This window comes from Synchiropus splendidus, chromosome 18 (genome assembly GCF_027744825.2).
Source record: "Synchiropus splendidus isolate RoL2022-P1 chromosome 18, RoL_Sspl_1.0, whole genome shotgun sequence".
In the NCBI taxonomy this organism is placed as follows: Eukaryota; Metazoa; Chordata; class Actinopteri; order Syngnathiformes; family Callionymidae; genus Synchiropus; species Synchiropus splendidus.
Genome location: NC_071351.1, coordinates 4,473,515 through 4,488,122, shown reverse-complemented (window position 1 = coordinate 4,488,122; position 14,608 = coordinate 4,473,515). Strand labels below are relative to the sequence as shown.

At 45.4% G+C, this 14,608-nt stretch overlaps 1 protein-coding gene across 3 annotated transcripts in view; it reads left to right on the top strand.

Moving 5' to 3' along the window:
* Positions 1-14,608, top strand: part of hspg2 (heparan sulfate proteoglycan 2) — a 63,565-nt gene that overhangs the window by 7,131 nt on the left and 41,826 nt on the right. For all 3 annotated transcript variants that reach the window (XM_053849116.1, XM_053849119.1, XM_053849117.1), the window contains exons 3-4: positions 13,777-13,906; positions 14,134-14,193. In XM_053849116.1, coding sequence (XP_053705091.1) covers positions 13,777-13,906; positions 14,134-14,193 — 190 coding nt within the window. The remainder of the gene's footprint in view (positions 1-13,776; positions 13,907-14,133; positions 14,194-14,608) is intronic.

Here is a 14,608-nt window from a genome sequence, read left to right as displayed (position 1 = left end):
AGTCAGGGTGGGGAAATGAAACTTGGAGTACTGCTCCTGACATGAAGAGCCTGCGAGAGTTTGTTCAGGCTTTCCTTTCTGCAGTGCCCGTGTTTGTTTTTCTAACCCACAAACGCTGCTCACCGTGACACAACATTCTCCTCCATGTTCATGTTCCAGCTTGACTATTTCCATACATATCTCAGCAGCAATATCATGTGTCGATGTATTCTACCTGACCTTTACAGACTTCCACAGAGCCGACACGAGCGACAGGCCTTTACATGGATCACAACAATCGACTCTTTGTAGTGTTTTATTTTTCTCTCTCAGCTCATTATAAAGTTTCCATGCACCTTGCTCAAGCACAATTTCCATCTCCTCCTGCCACTTCTGAAGAAGCTTCCATGGCTTCAGCCAAACAGTGATGCAATGGAAATGTTTTCACCCTAACACTGACACGTGGGCATTTTAATAGCTGCAACAAAGCTTTAAAACCTCTTCGTCTTAACCTTGCACCATTTTATTTCAATAATATTGTTTCACTATTTTCTCTATGAGGTCCAAGAGACCTCATGATTCATTCAGCGCGTCAATCTGCTCACTTATCAAACTCTTTCGGATCAAACAGGAAGTGCCCTTCAGCTTATCTATCGCATCTTCACTCGTAGTGCTGGTATAAAAATGGTTGGAATGAAAATAAATCCACAGATAAGGTCGGAATGCAAGCGCAGTTGTCGGAGGTGAATTTGACAAGATTGTTTCTATCGGTGTCAGAGCCGAGTCGTGGAGGAATGAGTTTGGAGGGAATGCAAAATGAAGGAAAGTCTTTCACGAGCCTGTGGGACCAACGTTTTCTGTGGGAACAAAGCGGATGCCAGTGGTATGAGAGCACAGTGGTATACTTCTCTCTCCAGCCGAAACATCTGTTCATGGAAGGCACATTTATTCCACTTGACCAAGACTCACACTAAGAAGGAAGCAGCGAGTGGAAAGGTCAGTTTTTTCTGCTCAGCTCTCACTTGGGAGTTTCCTTCACCACTGACCATCCCTGAATCATTCTACAAGGAATTTGGTGGTGGGAGCAGCAAGCGTTAATCATTTTTGGCTGTTTGCATCTGCGAGGATTTGTGTTGACTTGTCAAGGACTATTCAGTGAGTGAAGTGTCTACTGCTTATCTGTGTTGAGATGAGGCAGCAGCAGTCGAGGACTCTAAAGTTCCCAAGTGTGTAGAGTGTTCCATAAAAATATAGTGACAACAGAAAACTAATGGCTGTAGGAGTTGAAGAACAGAAGCACGACCATTTTGAGTTTTGGTTCTAGATGAACTCCTCTTACTGGAGACACAAAGGAACCAACAAACCAGACATTTGTGCACGTCACTGGTGGCTGCGGTCTCGCCAAAGCACCGTGCAGAACCATCTGAAATAGCTTGCACTGCTTTCCTCCTCCTCAGCTGGCCTCTTCCGCCATGAGAAGGGAGCGCACCAGGTCAAGCCGACATGTCTTAAATGAAGGACACAGTTACAGAACCTTCTCTCAAGACTGCTGTGCAACGGATTCATGCACTTTTCTTGAAGAATGTTCCGATGTCTATGGCCAGCATCACAGCTCCTGCGAGCATCACCTCCAGCTGAGACATTATAGCTGGTAATTAAACAGCTCATATGTTGAAGCGCGTCTTTGTGTGAGTCACCTCCAGTCATAGAAGGAGGCTCCAGTCGTGAATAGAGCTGGTCCTCCCCTCCTGCCGAGTCTCTGTCTTGACCCTGTCATGGGTGCCACAAGAGCGGGTGCTAGACCTTGGCAGGCTGTGGCAGTCTTGCCTGCAGGCACATGGTGACCCCGGGCTGTTACTCTTTCAGGAGGTTGGACCATGTGAGATGCGATTTAGAGCAGTAGAAGTTAGTCCATGACTGTCTTTTGCAATTAGCTTGACAGGCAAGCAATGGTTGTGTTAGCGGTGTGGGTGGTTGCTGTCCTTTATCAAGCATGTTGAGGAAGCGACAGTGGTGAAAGTCTGACATGATGCTCCTTCGGCTCCTCCTCCTTCTAAGGTCATGAACCGGCATGTGCTGGCCTGTCTGCTAGCAGCACGGAGTCAACCACTCAGATGTGAATTCTGGAACCACCCCGGCCCTGTTCATGTTCACACGGACCTGTGCGCCCTGCGTCTGTAATTACCTCTTATTAAAGAAGGAAATGGATCCCTCACATCTGCTTCCAATGAATGGGCAGGTTGGCTTCTGTCGCTTTCTTGTATTATTGCATAAACCCCCTGCAAACAGATGTCTCATGTAGGTGCCAGCACACCTTTAAATTAAGGCCTCTTGGTGAATTATGAGGACAGGTGAAATTCATCTGTCAGCTACCGGGAGGAAGACCCTCCCAGGCTCTGTTTATGGCCGTCGGAAGATGGGCCCTGTTGTTGTGGAGCTGGTCTCCGGCCAAGAACACATCCTGAGGTCTTTGCATGAAGAGGGTTATTACAGTCAATTACCAGGTGAGGTCCTGAGCACCCTGCAGCATCGTTGCTCTTCCAGACTGCTCAGTTGTCAACAAATTGCCGAAAGAAAACTCTCTTTTAAGTTAGGAGAGAGTCTGGAGAATCATATGGAGATGATTACGGCCCATTTGGACCAACGCAGCTTTGGTAACGTACCTCGGAAATGGAATGTGGGCCAGGTGGAGTCTTGTTTTTGTGCCTGCAGGCACATTATTAGCATTGAAAATGGAGTTTTGATCAATGACACAAAATAGACAACAGACGCCTCAATATGCTGACGATGTGTTGATGTGTGTGTGTGTGTTCCTCGATTACAACTCATTGTCTTGATAGTTTACAGGCTGAGAGCATATTTACTGGGGTTGTGGAAATGAGAAGGGTGGTGAATTTTAGCATGAGCATATGTTGGTAAAATCAGATTTGCAACACGAAAGTCTGATCTGACTTAAAAGGCATGTTTTGGCTAAGGTTAAGATTAAGTGTACCTTTCAAAGAAGAAAACTTTACTCCTGTATTGCTCACAATTGTTTTATTCCCCAGTATTATCTTGTATAAAAACTTATATCCTGTAAAACTGGAAACATCTGCACTTGCAGCTACATTCTGAATGTCAAATCTGCAACCTTCTTGCTGCAAGGTGAGAGTGCTAACCAGACTGCTGTGTGGCCACATACCTGTTTCATTTTCACACCTTTTCAAGTCTCCTAATGACTTTGGTCCAGAAGGCTGAGAATGATCCTAATAAGGCAAGGTTCTCTGCTGGCTTCTCAATGTGTTCTGATGGTGAAGGATTGTGTAATCAATCAGGGAGTGTATTTTTAGATCTGCCTGGATTGTTGTGACTGTTCAGTTGATATTTGGGATTATCTCATGGAGGAAGTGCATCTAGCCTCAGCGTTAAACCTTGCAGGCGTGGTTGCATTGTCATTGACAAAATGCTGTCGACTGGAGATTTTCTGGAAGTTATATACATCGAAAAATTCTTTGGTCCTATATCAGTTCCAAATTCAATCAACTGGGTGAATGACATCATAGTGACTGCATGGAAGTCTAGACTGACCCAGGTGAGTAATGCGACTCATAGAAGTCGTCTGCCTGCACCTTCATCTTAGTACAGTCCCTGCCAAATCTTCAGTTTTGTCTGCCGTCACCTACGTCTTGCTCGACTACTTTAACTTCACATGCATGCTTTGGTTGGTCTTGAACTACATGCTGAAATTGAATGATGGAGTGCAACATTTCTTTCTTTCTAACCCTAACCCATGGTGGGGAAACAGTCAGCATCAAAACAACCCCAATATACCTGTGGCTCTACCACGCATTTGTCCACATAACTGTTTGAAACGGTTTTCTTATACAACAGGAACAGTGTCAGAATGATACCAGGTATCAGATGAAAAAGGACTGCATGGTCATGGAAATCAATGTTCCATACTGCAGATCCTTCACCTACAAACCTGCTCACCGCTTTTCAAGCCCTTTTTGCTTGTTGTGTTAGTAAACAGGAAATCTCATGTTCTTAACTCTTTGAGCTCGTGTGTCAGAACGATCATACCTCTGTCATCCCTTTTGAGCAACTCCATTCTGTAATCGTAAGTACAATTTTGCCAGGAACACACTACACCTGGCTGGAAAACTTTAGGTGGGGAGTTGTTGGTGTGTCTGGGCGGACTTTGGACTTTGGTACTTTATCTTGAATTCAACAGCTCTCCCCCTGCCACTCCTTCGCCACCATATCTTCACCCTGCAGTTGCCCTTCACTAATGTTTCCAGATTTGTCTGCTCAGGCACTGGAACTTCATCTTGTGCTGCAAGAAAGAAACGTGCTTGAGCTCAACGTTTCTTCCCTGGCGGTGCTTTATAAACCTGACTCAGTGAGAGAATGACCTCTGCAGGTGTACATTTAGCCTTCCACCACTAAAACAGCACATATTAAATGAAACTTGAGCATGATGGAATGTCCAGAAACCCAGGTAGGATAATCCGGTTGCAATCACCATAGATGTGTGATGAATCCAAACAAAAGCTTTTGACACCTGAAGAAAACAAACCTCTACTCTTGATTCTTTAGATTCTACTCCCGAGACAATAATCCAACTCTGGCCGAGAGTCCTGCCTCTTGATCCTTTGTAGTGGGGCGACAGACAATGGGTGACTGGATTTTTAAGTGAATGGAGCTGATGTGAGCCAGTCAGAGCCGACAAAGAGGGCACCTGATCCCCTCCTGCCTGTCGGAGCTAATCATCTGCTTTAAGAGTTTTGTTGCTTCGGGGTATCGTCGAAGAAGAAAAGCGCCTCCTGGATTTTTTCGGGAGGGAGTGTTTGCCTTGATCCTTGGATCGAGGGAAATAAATGACTTCCTTCACCAAACATGGAGGACGAGCGAGCGGAAAGTCCCTTGTTAGGCTCAAGCTTATGGTCATATATCTGCTGAGTGTGGGTGGATTCCCCGCGGAGCATTCATGTCTATATTTGGTCATTTAAACGGCCTGAGAATTGTGATATATGGCACAGGGAAAGCAAACAGCTACCTGAGTGAACCACCTCGATTCAGACTGCGGGAGCCCCACTAATGCAGGGGTCTTACAGTTGTGGGTGTTGCCGGTGAGCTCTGCAACTGTTGGCTGTCGCAAAGCCACTTTTCTGAAAACGTGGCTTTCTTCAGTGTTTATTGGTTCTGGTCCAGCTCCCTGACCTCAAATTGGGTAGGCGGAGGAGTCGCTGACCGCAGCAGGAGCAGACTCTGCACAAATGTCCCCGAGACTTCAAACGCTCTGCAGAGAAACACAGCATTTGTTGCAGAGTAAATGACTGTTTCTGTCTCAATTGGTGGAGAGGTCCAGTAACCATAGTGACATCATTGGTTATGTATCCCTCACATCACGCATCCAGGGCCTTGTTGACACTGTTGACCATTCTGTCAGTCAGTTCATTGCTGTGAAGTGGGGGCAGCACTGTATGAGCAGAAGGCCAGGCTCTACTGAAGAAGCCATCTGACAGTCCAGGGTGTAACCAGGAAAATCAGGACACAAAATCTTGAGCTGTCACTAGTAGCCAGAAACATCCATCCTTCTTGACCAAAGCAATCTAAAATCCTGAAATTATTTTCTATACCTTTGACAATAGCTTAGCACCGATGGCTCATTGAAGCACAAGAGCACACAATGCCTTTAGAGAACTGAGGAGGAAAGACAGGAGGATGTTGCCACAACTTTTCAGATTGATTCGATTGATGACACGATCGAACACGATGGACCTGGAGAGACCCGCACCCACCCCCTTCTGTTTTGATTCCCGCCGGGCCCCTGGATGAGTGTGTAATAACATCTGTAGCTACGCAGCCTCTGAGGTATTTTTATCTCCTCCACTTCTGTCGGCCTCGTATTCTTCCATCTCGGTATGTGTGACTCATGTGAGAACCCATCCGTGTTGACATCCGGATTCACTTTATCCTTTTGGATGTGCAAATCTATGAATAATCGTTTGTGGTGGAATCAGCGGTGGCATTTTTCCAAACATCTACATCTGGTGTGGTAACAGCTGATGGTGGTTTCTTGTGGGAATCAAGAGCCCCAGATAACTCCTTAATGCTCCTGTTGATTTCCCAGATCTCTTTGCTGCCATTATCCCTTTATTATACACAGTCAATTTTGTGAACCACTGAAATCTTTTTCTTGGTGTTTTCTCAGAGAAACAGTGGGAAGACAATTATCATATTGAATTCTTCAGCCATAAGAAAATATGAGCTGTGAAAGACAAGAATTGTGATACGTGTCTATAGCATCAAATGACCAGAAACTTTGCACTGTACTTTTCTTTCTTTAATTTCTTGTTTACTTGAGTATTTAAGTGGACAGCTTTAGCATGACAACATCAGCTAGTTATGCTAATAGCAATACTTTCGATTGAATATGGATTTGTTGTTTTGGCTCTCTGGTGACGTCCTGACCTGAATGAGTTCTGTCAGAAGATTGTGTGCTTGGCAGCTCATTTGGAGATGTTTCTGCCCGAAGACAAAAAGATTCTATTATCTTCCCGTGCTGTGGTGTCGGGTGACTGGGCAGAGAACAGTGTGGTGTAAATACACGCTTGTTGTTTCGGGACTTTTGTTGCAGAAGATGTGAAGGATGTGTGGGTACTGCTTCTCCTCCCTGCCTGTGGACAATAGCGGATCCATGGGAAAGGCCAGGTCACTACCCTGCACCACATCCTGCTGCCTGGCAGGTTAGCACGTAACAGCTGTCAGGTGATGGGAGCGTGTAGGAGGCGAGAACCTCTGAGTGGTTTCTCTGCCTCCTCCCTTTGATGACTTTGTCAACAAGCGGCTGTTTGCTCTGAACATCTGGAGTGGACCACATCCAACTTCTATTGTGCTGATATCAAACAGCTGGAATCTTTCTTCTCCTCTCTGAATAATCCCGAAACAGTTTGGAGAGTGGAGAGACTTTCATCTGCAGATGGCCCCTGACGAAGCTGCTCAGCAGGTTTTGTTGTCGTGTCCTTGGCTAGAAAGACTGACTCGGGTTACTAAACAAAGACTTGGTTTTGGGATCCTTGACATTTCGGCGTAATGAAGCGCCTCACCATGGCACCGGCCAAATCCTAGTTAATTACTACGGCTTGGGAGTTGATGAAAGCAGCTTAATGAAAATGAAATAATGCCCTCTGAGCAGGGGCTCATGCTGAGGGGTGTTGGATCAACGCTCACAGCATAGGAATCAGACTTTGTGCACCTCAGCAGGTAAACATTGCTTCCATGACGTCCACTGTGGACTCGGACTTGGACTCCATCCTTGTTTTCCTGCGCACTGATGGAGAGTGATACTCAGTCAGGGACGTGCGCTGCGATTATGTTCGGTAGTGTGAGGGAGGTCAAGTCAACAGGTGCTGTCGGATCAGTGAGTCCTGAGGTGAGCAGACAGGATCCAGAGCTGTTGCAGTGGTGCAGCGGTGTTGGAAAACCAGAGAGTTGCAGGGAGGCTTCTGAAGACAGAGTCAATTCATCAAGCACTGCACTCATTCCTCTCAGTCGGGGTTCAGTGGGTGCCGGTTTTTGTTCCATCCAGCAAGATCACACAACCTGCACCCACTGCAGCCCTTTCTGGGACAGTTTGGTGACCTTAGCTGCAGAAAATCTGGAGAAAGCATTATTTTTTGTTATTTGTTTATTAAATATCAACATATTTTTTTCTATTTTCCTATAAGACCACCACATTTTAGAGGGAATTAAGATTATTTTTACAAACTTGGATGAGTAATCAGTTCAGTTTATTTTAAGTACTATAGTATAGTATTTCCCCACAAATATGATTGATTTATTCGTGTTATTCTGACTTGTTGCTGTCTTGTTTAGTGCTGTTTAAACCTTCATGCCCAGGTTTACTGTCAGCACCATCACGACTGCAGTGGAAAATAAATGTCCAGCTCTCTCCAGACTCTTCATTTAGATTCAAATTGATGGTTCTTAAAAACCAGTTTCCTGGTGTTCGTATCAGCTGCCGATGGAACCAGACAACTCACTCGCTGTTATAAATAAACCGCTCGGGGGCTGGCCGGGCCAGAGCCCGTCACCTCAGCCATCAGCTGTCGTCTGATGGAACCAGAGCTGCTCTGCTCACCCACATCACCCCCCGCCCCCAGCTGGTCACTCTCTCAGAAATGCTACCGGAAGCACACTCTGTCACACACACACCCACTGTCACTCACTGTTTTCATACATCTTTGGAATGACTGTGTTTCGGTTTGATTAGTTGCTTTACTCTGAATCTGAAAGTGAATGTGGTTTGTTTTTGTTTTTTTTTGCTGACATAAATGGTGCCCTAAACTGAGCCGCGATCCTCACTGACCACACTTTTAAGAGCGAGGTTTCATTCCTGACTGCTGATGAAGAGTGTGTTCAGACTTCTGTTCTTCTACAAGTATGATAACAGATGGTTTAAATGGATATCAAAAACACACTCAGAATAAGGTGTTGAGTTGCAAATATTTATACTTATAACTTTTGGCCTGTACTGTATATGTGTCCTGCACTTGACTGAAGGACCTGTGCAGGGTGCCCCCCCTCACCCTAAGTAGCTGGGATAAATTTCATCCCCCCAAGACCTTGAGAACGGAACAAGTTAACATTTAAAACTGGTGGTGAAATCCAAATGCCTGTAGCGGATAAAACTTAGCGAAGATAGTGACAATCTCACCGTAAGTGTTTACCAAACTTTACACTTTCAAAACACCTTTGGGCTTGTACATGAAGTCTGTGATGCTGAACACTGTTTGAGCTCAAACCTGGTCATTTGATGAGGCTTCTTGCTGGTCTGGGCATTGAAGCTGCACCTGTGTGTTCTTGTGTGTGAGTCCCTCCAAATGTGAATTTAGAGGTGGTCTTTTGTGTTTGTGGCAGCAAAGGTCCCCCACCTCCCTGCTGCTCTCGATTCTTGGTGGTCTGTTGTCCTGCAGTGGTGATAATTGAAGCGACGCAGCTCCCGGGGTGTCAAATCAGCCTTCACGCCTGCGGATGGTTGAGAACGACCTTCTACCACCCACAGAGAGAAGTGATAGAGTTGAGATCTTCAGGTTTAGATGAGACACTATTTCGGTGAGCGTCGAGTCTGGGCGTCTTGTTTCATGGCTGGCGAATCATCACTGTGCTCCGTCTGGTCAAGGTGTCGCCAGGCTGCGACCTTTGACCTGCAAGACATGGCAGCGACTCATAAGGAAAAATGCCGACAGAAATAGACCACTGTGAGGAAATCATTAATATGACCTGTTGAAGTGTTTTTAAACCCTTTTGTTGACGCTATTATAAGGAAACTTGCTTTAACAATTCTGTATGGTATGTAAGACACATTGTTAACAAGAGAAGAGGTATTTATGAAGCAATTCATGAAGCAAAAATATGTATTCATGTTAAATAAATGTCATAAAAAAAAGATATGATAAGATAGTAGTGGAAACCCATGGTGAAATTATCACATCTTTCTTGTTGTATATAAGGCAGGGCAAATAAATAATGACATCACGTCTCGATTCTAAAGCCTTCAGCCTGTATTCTGCATTGACAGCTTGTGTCTTACAAGCTCGTGCAAGCACGTGTTTGTTTCCGACATGCTCCTGTGATCTCACCAAGGAGGAAAAAAAAGATAAATGGCATTTTTAACTTTCTTTGCTGTAAATGAGGGGTTGTGCACATCCTTTCTCTGCCTCTGGAGGAAACCTCAGACACAAGTCAGCACAGGCAGGGATGAGAATGTTGAGAACCGGAGGCCTTCAGATACTTTCCTGGGCTCGTGAGGTGTTCACCTGGGAGGAAGCCGTGGGGAAGACCCAGAAGGCGCTGAAGACATCCTGAGTTGACCAGGAGGAGCTCGGTATTTTCCTAGAAGTTTCCTTCTCAGGAGTGGTAGTGAAGTGTCTGACATGTTTGTGAAGACACAGAGATGAAGCCGGAGGCAGATCTGGCTGCTGTCATCCTCTCAAGATGCAGGTTTCACTCTTCGACCCCCTCTTCTGTCCCACTCTTCCAAGAATGTTTGTGGCAGAATTTGTCATGGAACACTTCAGGAAAGACAACCGTCAAAGAGGATTGAGTGCAGAGTGAAGAGGCTCCCTCCTCTTCCTCCGGAGCTGGCCACGGAGGATTAAACCGGTGGAGATGTCAGGAGACCTCACTCGTCGAGTGGAGCCTTGGCGTCACTGTTGAAGACCTAAACGTGTGGAACACTGTCAGTGACGTGTTGACAGTCGTGTGCAAAAGTGGATGAGTAAATCTGTCACAACTGCAAAAGTCAACAGCGTGTGTTGTTCATTGTCCTACGTTGTCGGTCAGTGGGACAACAGTAACGTGATATTGCCGTTGTAAATCAACCCCCACCCAAGTGCAGCTCAATGTCAACTACACTGAAGCATGTGGTCCAACATGGCCACCTCGGTTAATCTCAGTCATTATTTTTGGAAGTATCTGAAAATATACATGTTTTCATTCCTGTTTCCTGAATCTTTCTTTACCACATTCTTGCCTCTAAATATTACTTTTCTTATTTAATGAATGAACTTTTGTGCTTTTTTTGAGTAGTTTTACATAGTTTTCAATGTGATGTCATTTTGTTTTTTATTCCACCAATTTGTCATTTTCAATAATATTCTATTTTACGTTCCCACATTTTTCTAAATATAATGCATATTTTCCTTTTTTCTTTTTCGCATATTTTTTTAATACTTTTTTAAAAATTATTTTATCACTTCATTGATCTCACAGGGAGAAATTCACTCCTTGCCTCAAGTCTCTAGTTCATCTCTATTTAATGTAGCCAGTGGAAGATACGCGCTGCTGAGTCGGTTGGTGAAACTTCCTCACATTGTACATTAACTCGACTACTGCTTTTTATTGATGACTCGAGTCCTTGACAGACCAGTGTGGTCTGTTCGGTGGTCTTCACCTGTAGAGCCTGTCAACCTCTCATCCTCCTCATTCTGAGAGAAGTTTACATTCCTGTGGTGCTGCTTCAAGTCTTGGCAGATATTGTTGCTCCTCAAGAGGTAGCGAGAAAAAGAAGCGAGCGGGTGAGTGATGTGAGGTCGAGGAATTTCTTCAATGCCTTCTTTAGTGTGAGGCCCCATTAGGGCTGGATGGTTTATCAAGCTCAATTGATAATCCTGGTTCATTTCCGGTCGATGCCGATTATCGGCCGTCTCCCTATTTCTGGATTAAAGACTTGGATACACTTGGGTACACCTCTCCCACTTGACCATGGTGAAGATGTGCCACTCCAAAATATAGCATGTGCATTCTGTTGTCTCTGGAGTGAGTTCTACCTGGAAGTTTGACTCCAAATGCTTTTAAAAAAACTGGCATTTTATGAGCAATCTTTAAAAACAAGAACTATTGATGCTAAACAGTATGAAAAAAATATGTATTGTCAGCATTTTTAATTCAATTTTTCTTCTTTCTGAAGAGCATACAGCAACACACACACAGACAGTTGAAATGCTTCATTCCATTATTGGATTATTGTTAGGATGAACTACGAATTCTGTTTTTTCCTCCAAATTGTATTCCTTTTCCTCATTCTCGGAAACAATGAAACTCTTCCTCTGTATGTCGTCGTCCGCCTGGACTCTTGTGAGCAGCAAAAGAACTGTCTGGCATTGACATATTCACGAGCCTGCTGTTCTCTGGTTTATCAAAAACAGCTGGGGCGACGTGGGAATCTGTGACGGCTGTAATCGATTCTGGCCGCTGTGATTGGCCACCGGTGCTGATACAGTGCTAGATCCGGGATGACGTGATTTGTTTGCCCACTGACAGCTGACAGTAGCACCATCTTGAACTCATCTTGGCTTGTTACTTCGCTCCCGTCTGGTTTTCATTTGAGCAGCTGGTACCTGCTGAGCTGACTCTGGTTCCTCAACATTTGGTCCTTCAACTGTCCGATCATGAAACTGATCATTTTTTGTATTATTGAGTATTATTTGCTGACTCTCAGTTTAGTGGTTTTGTGTTAGCTAAGAGTGGAGCCATCCTCTCTAGGTGAGCATCCTACTCTGCCGAGCGCCATCATTGCTCTTCATAACACAGTACTCTCAACTTAACAGTGGAAATCCTGGTGTGCATGTGAAGTCATTGGGATTTACAGCCTCATGTTCATTTGTCATTTTCCCGATGGCCTAATGAAACCCTCGGACAAACTGGAACCTGGAAAGCTGACGGCTGGTGTTTTGGGAGCCTCTCCACTACAAGTCATTGAGACAGAGTGGTGGAGTTAAAAGGTCGCCTGAGAATCTTTTGAAGGAGGCGTCGGTACTGGAGTGAGAATTGTAACTCAAGAGACAGTCCAGGACCAAGAGGTCAGCTCAACGTGTTAGCTCTAAGATCAGGAGCAAACACCAACTTGTCCGTCACCAAGCCTCCGGCCCGGTCCGACCCAAGAGGCAGGAGACAATCACGCTAATGGTTGACTGGTCGCCACTACTGAATGGAATTTGATTAGTCAGCAGTTTCTTTTTGAAAATGGCCCGGGATTGTTGTTTCAAGGGTGCAGGGTCGGGGCAGAGGATTTGGGGGATAGGTTTAGTTATTTAATAGACAGAGCGATTTCAAATAGGAAAACCACCGTGATGGAGACGGGTGGAAATAGGAAGCGGCGAGCCGTGCCAGCTGGAAATGCCAGGGTTGGCATTTCACCAGCGCCACGGCGACCGAGACAGAGTCCGGTCGGTCTGGATGCTGAGTCTGTGAAACTCACTTGACGTCCTGAGGACGCCCGAATTTTTGTTTTCACTTGCCGAAGGTTCATTACATAAGAAGCCCTGACTGTTTATTTACAGTAATTTACGAGCTGCTGAGATATAAAGACGGTTGTCACATTCTTATCCCATGTAGCATTCTGCTGTTTTTCCCCCTGAACATTGAGTAAGCTGGCTCGGTATTAGCACCATAGTTGGTGCAGGCTGTTGTTGCCATTTGTTGGCTCTGGTGCTGGGTGGCCTCCACTGTATATGAAGCTTGATGGACCCATGGACAATATATTTGGTTTTGGGCTGACAGAGTGCCCCCTGCTGGTGGTGTGATGTTGGCCAGTTTGCTCTAGAGTAAAAAAGTTGAGCAGCATCTCCACCGCTACTGCTTCATGAGTTCTGTGTGTGTGTGTGTGTGTGTGTGTTAATATGTGGGTCACTGCAGTCAGCTGTGAAAGTCTGCAGCCAACTCTGCAGTTGAGAGAAAACAGATTGGATTTCTTGATCCGTGGAGAGAGGGTCACACCCTGATTATGAGATTTGTATCTCCAACCCTTGATGTTGTCAGTCCTTTTGGAAGTTTTTTTTAATCATATAAATATTTATTTTGTTTCAAATTGCAATGTTTTTCGGTCCTAAATAAATACTACTATTGGTCCGGTGCAGTGTAGTGTCAGCAGTCTGCTCACCGTTGTCTAGATACATTTCCTGACAGGCGTTTATACAGGTGATTCATATTTGATCTGTGGACTGCACCATGCACGTGCTTCTGGCTTCAGGTTGGGCATCATTGAGAACACGAAGTGGGTCTTGTGGGACTTAAAAATAGCTGTGGCCTCTTGAGGGTTCAAGCTATTCATTCATGCTGGCGTCACCAGCTTTTATTTGCATGCCAACTCTTGTGTCGCCTCAAAGAGATAATAAACGGTCAAAGTAAACATGCCACAATGCCTCGCTTCCTGTCTCGCCTTTTGTTTTCCCTCCACCCTTCCAGGGTGCGACCCAGCGAAGGCCTCGACCCTTCACCCCCAGTAAATCTCTCTCCTCTGTTTGTGTGCAGGTGACTCAGGCGTCTAAGGTGTGGGGAGAGGTCCCGCTGCCCGAGGACCTGGAGGCGGAGAAGGAGGTGCGAGTGGCCAGGAGTTTGTTGGATGACGATGAGGACTTTGCAGCTGACGAAGCGTCTGGAGGTATGTGGAACCTGCCGCTGATGTTGACCAATGAATGATGGAAGCCACCTGTTGCTATGATGTTGCAATGATAGCTTCAAGTAGAGACTCGATTAGTGATTCTCCAGAAACATCTGGTCCAGTGCTTGTGTGTCTATCAAACCTTTTTTCATCTGCATCAGTGACTGTGACTCATTTATCCTATTCAGAGTCCGCCTGTTTCTCTGACCAAGCTCTTGTCTCTGTAGATCTTCCCAGTGGAGCTGAAGATGGCAGCACACCGTGGCCTCCGGTCTCCGAGAGCACCAGTAAGATGAGCATCATCCCCTTTCATTCGCTGTGTGGGTTTGAAATCAGACCACATGAGAAGAGTTAGATGAGATATCGGTTAACTTGAGCATATGATGGGGCAGTTAGATTTAAACATTGATCCAAAACACCCAGTAGCGCTGAAAAACAGAACAGGATTCCTCATGCGATAATAATCCACAACATTCAGTGTCTGTGTCACAGCTTTCCTCCCTCCGCCTCATCTGGTCATAACACAGAAGACCTGAGCCTTTCATCCCTCTGAGGAGTGGCGGAGGTTGCGGCTCCTTTAGTACATGAAAGCTTTCTTTTACAGACACTGTGTGGAGACTGTTGAGGGTTTAACTGTTTGGAAGAGCAGAAGCTTCCTTAGGTCCATAATTGCAGATAGTTTCACCACAGAGAAGTATCTCA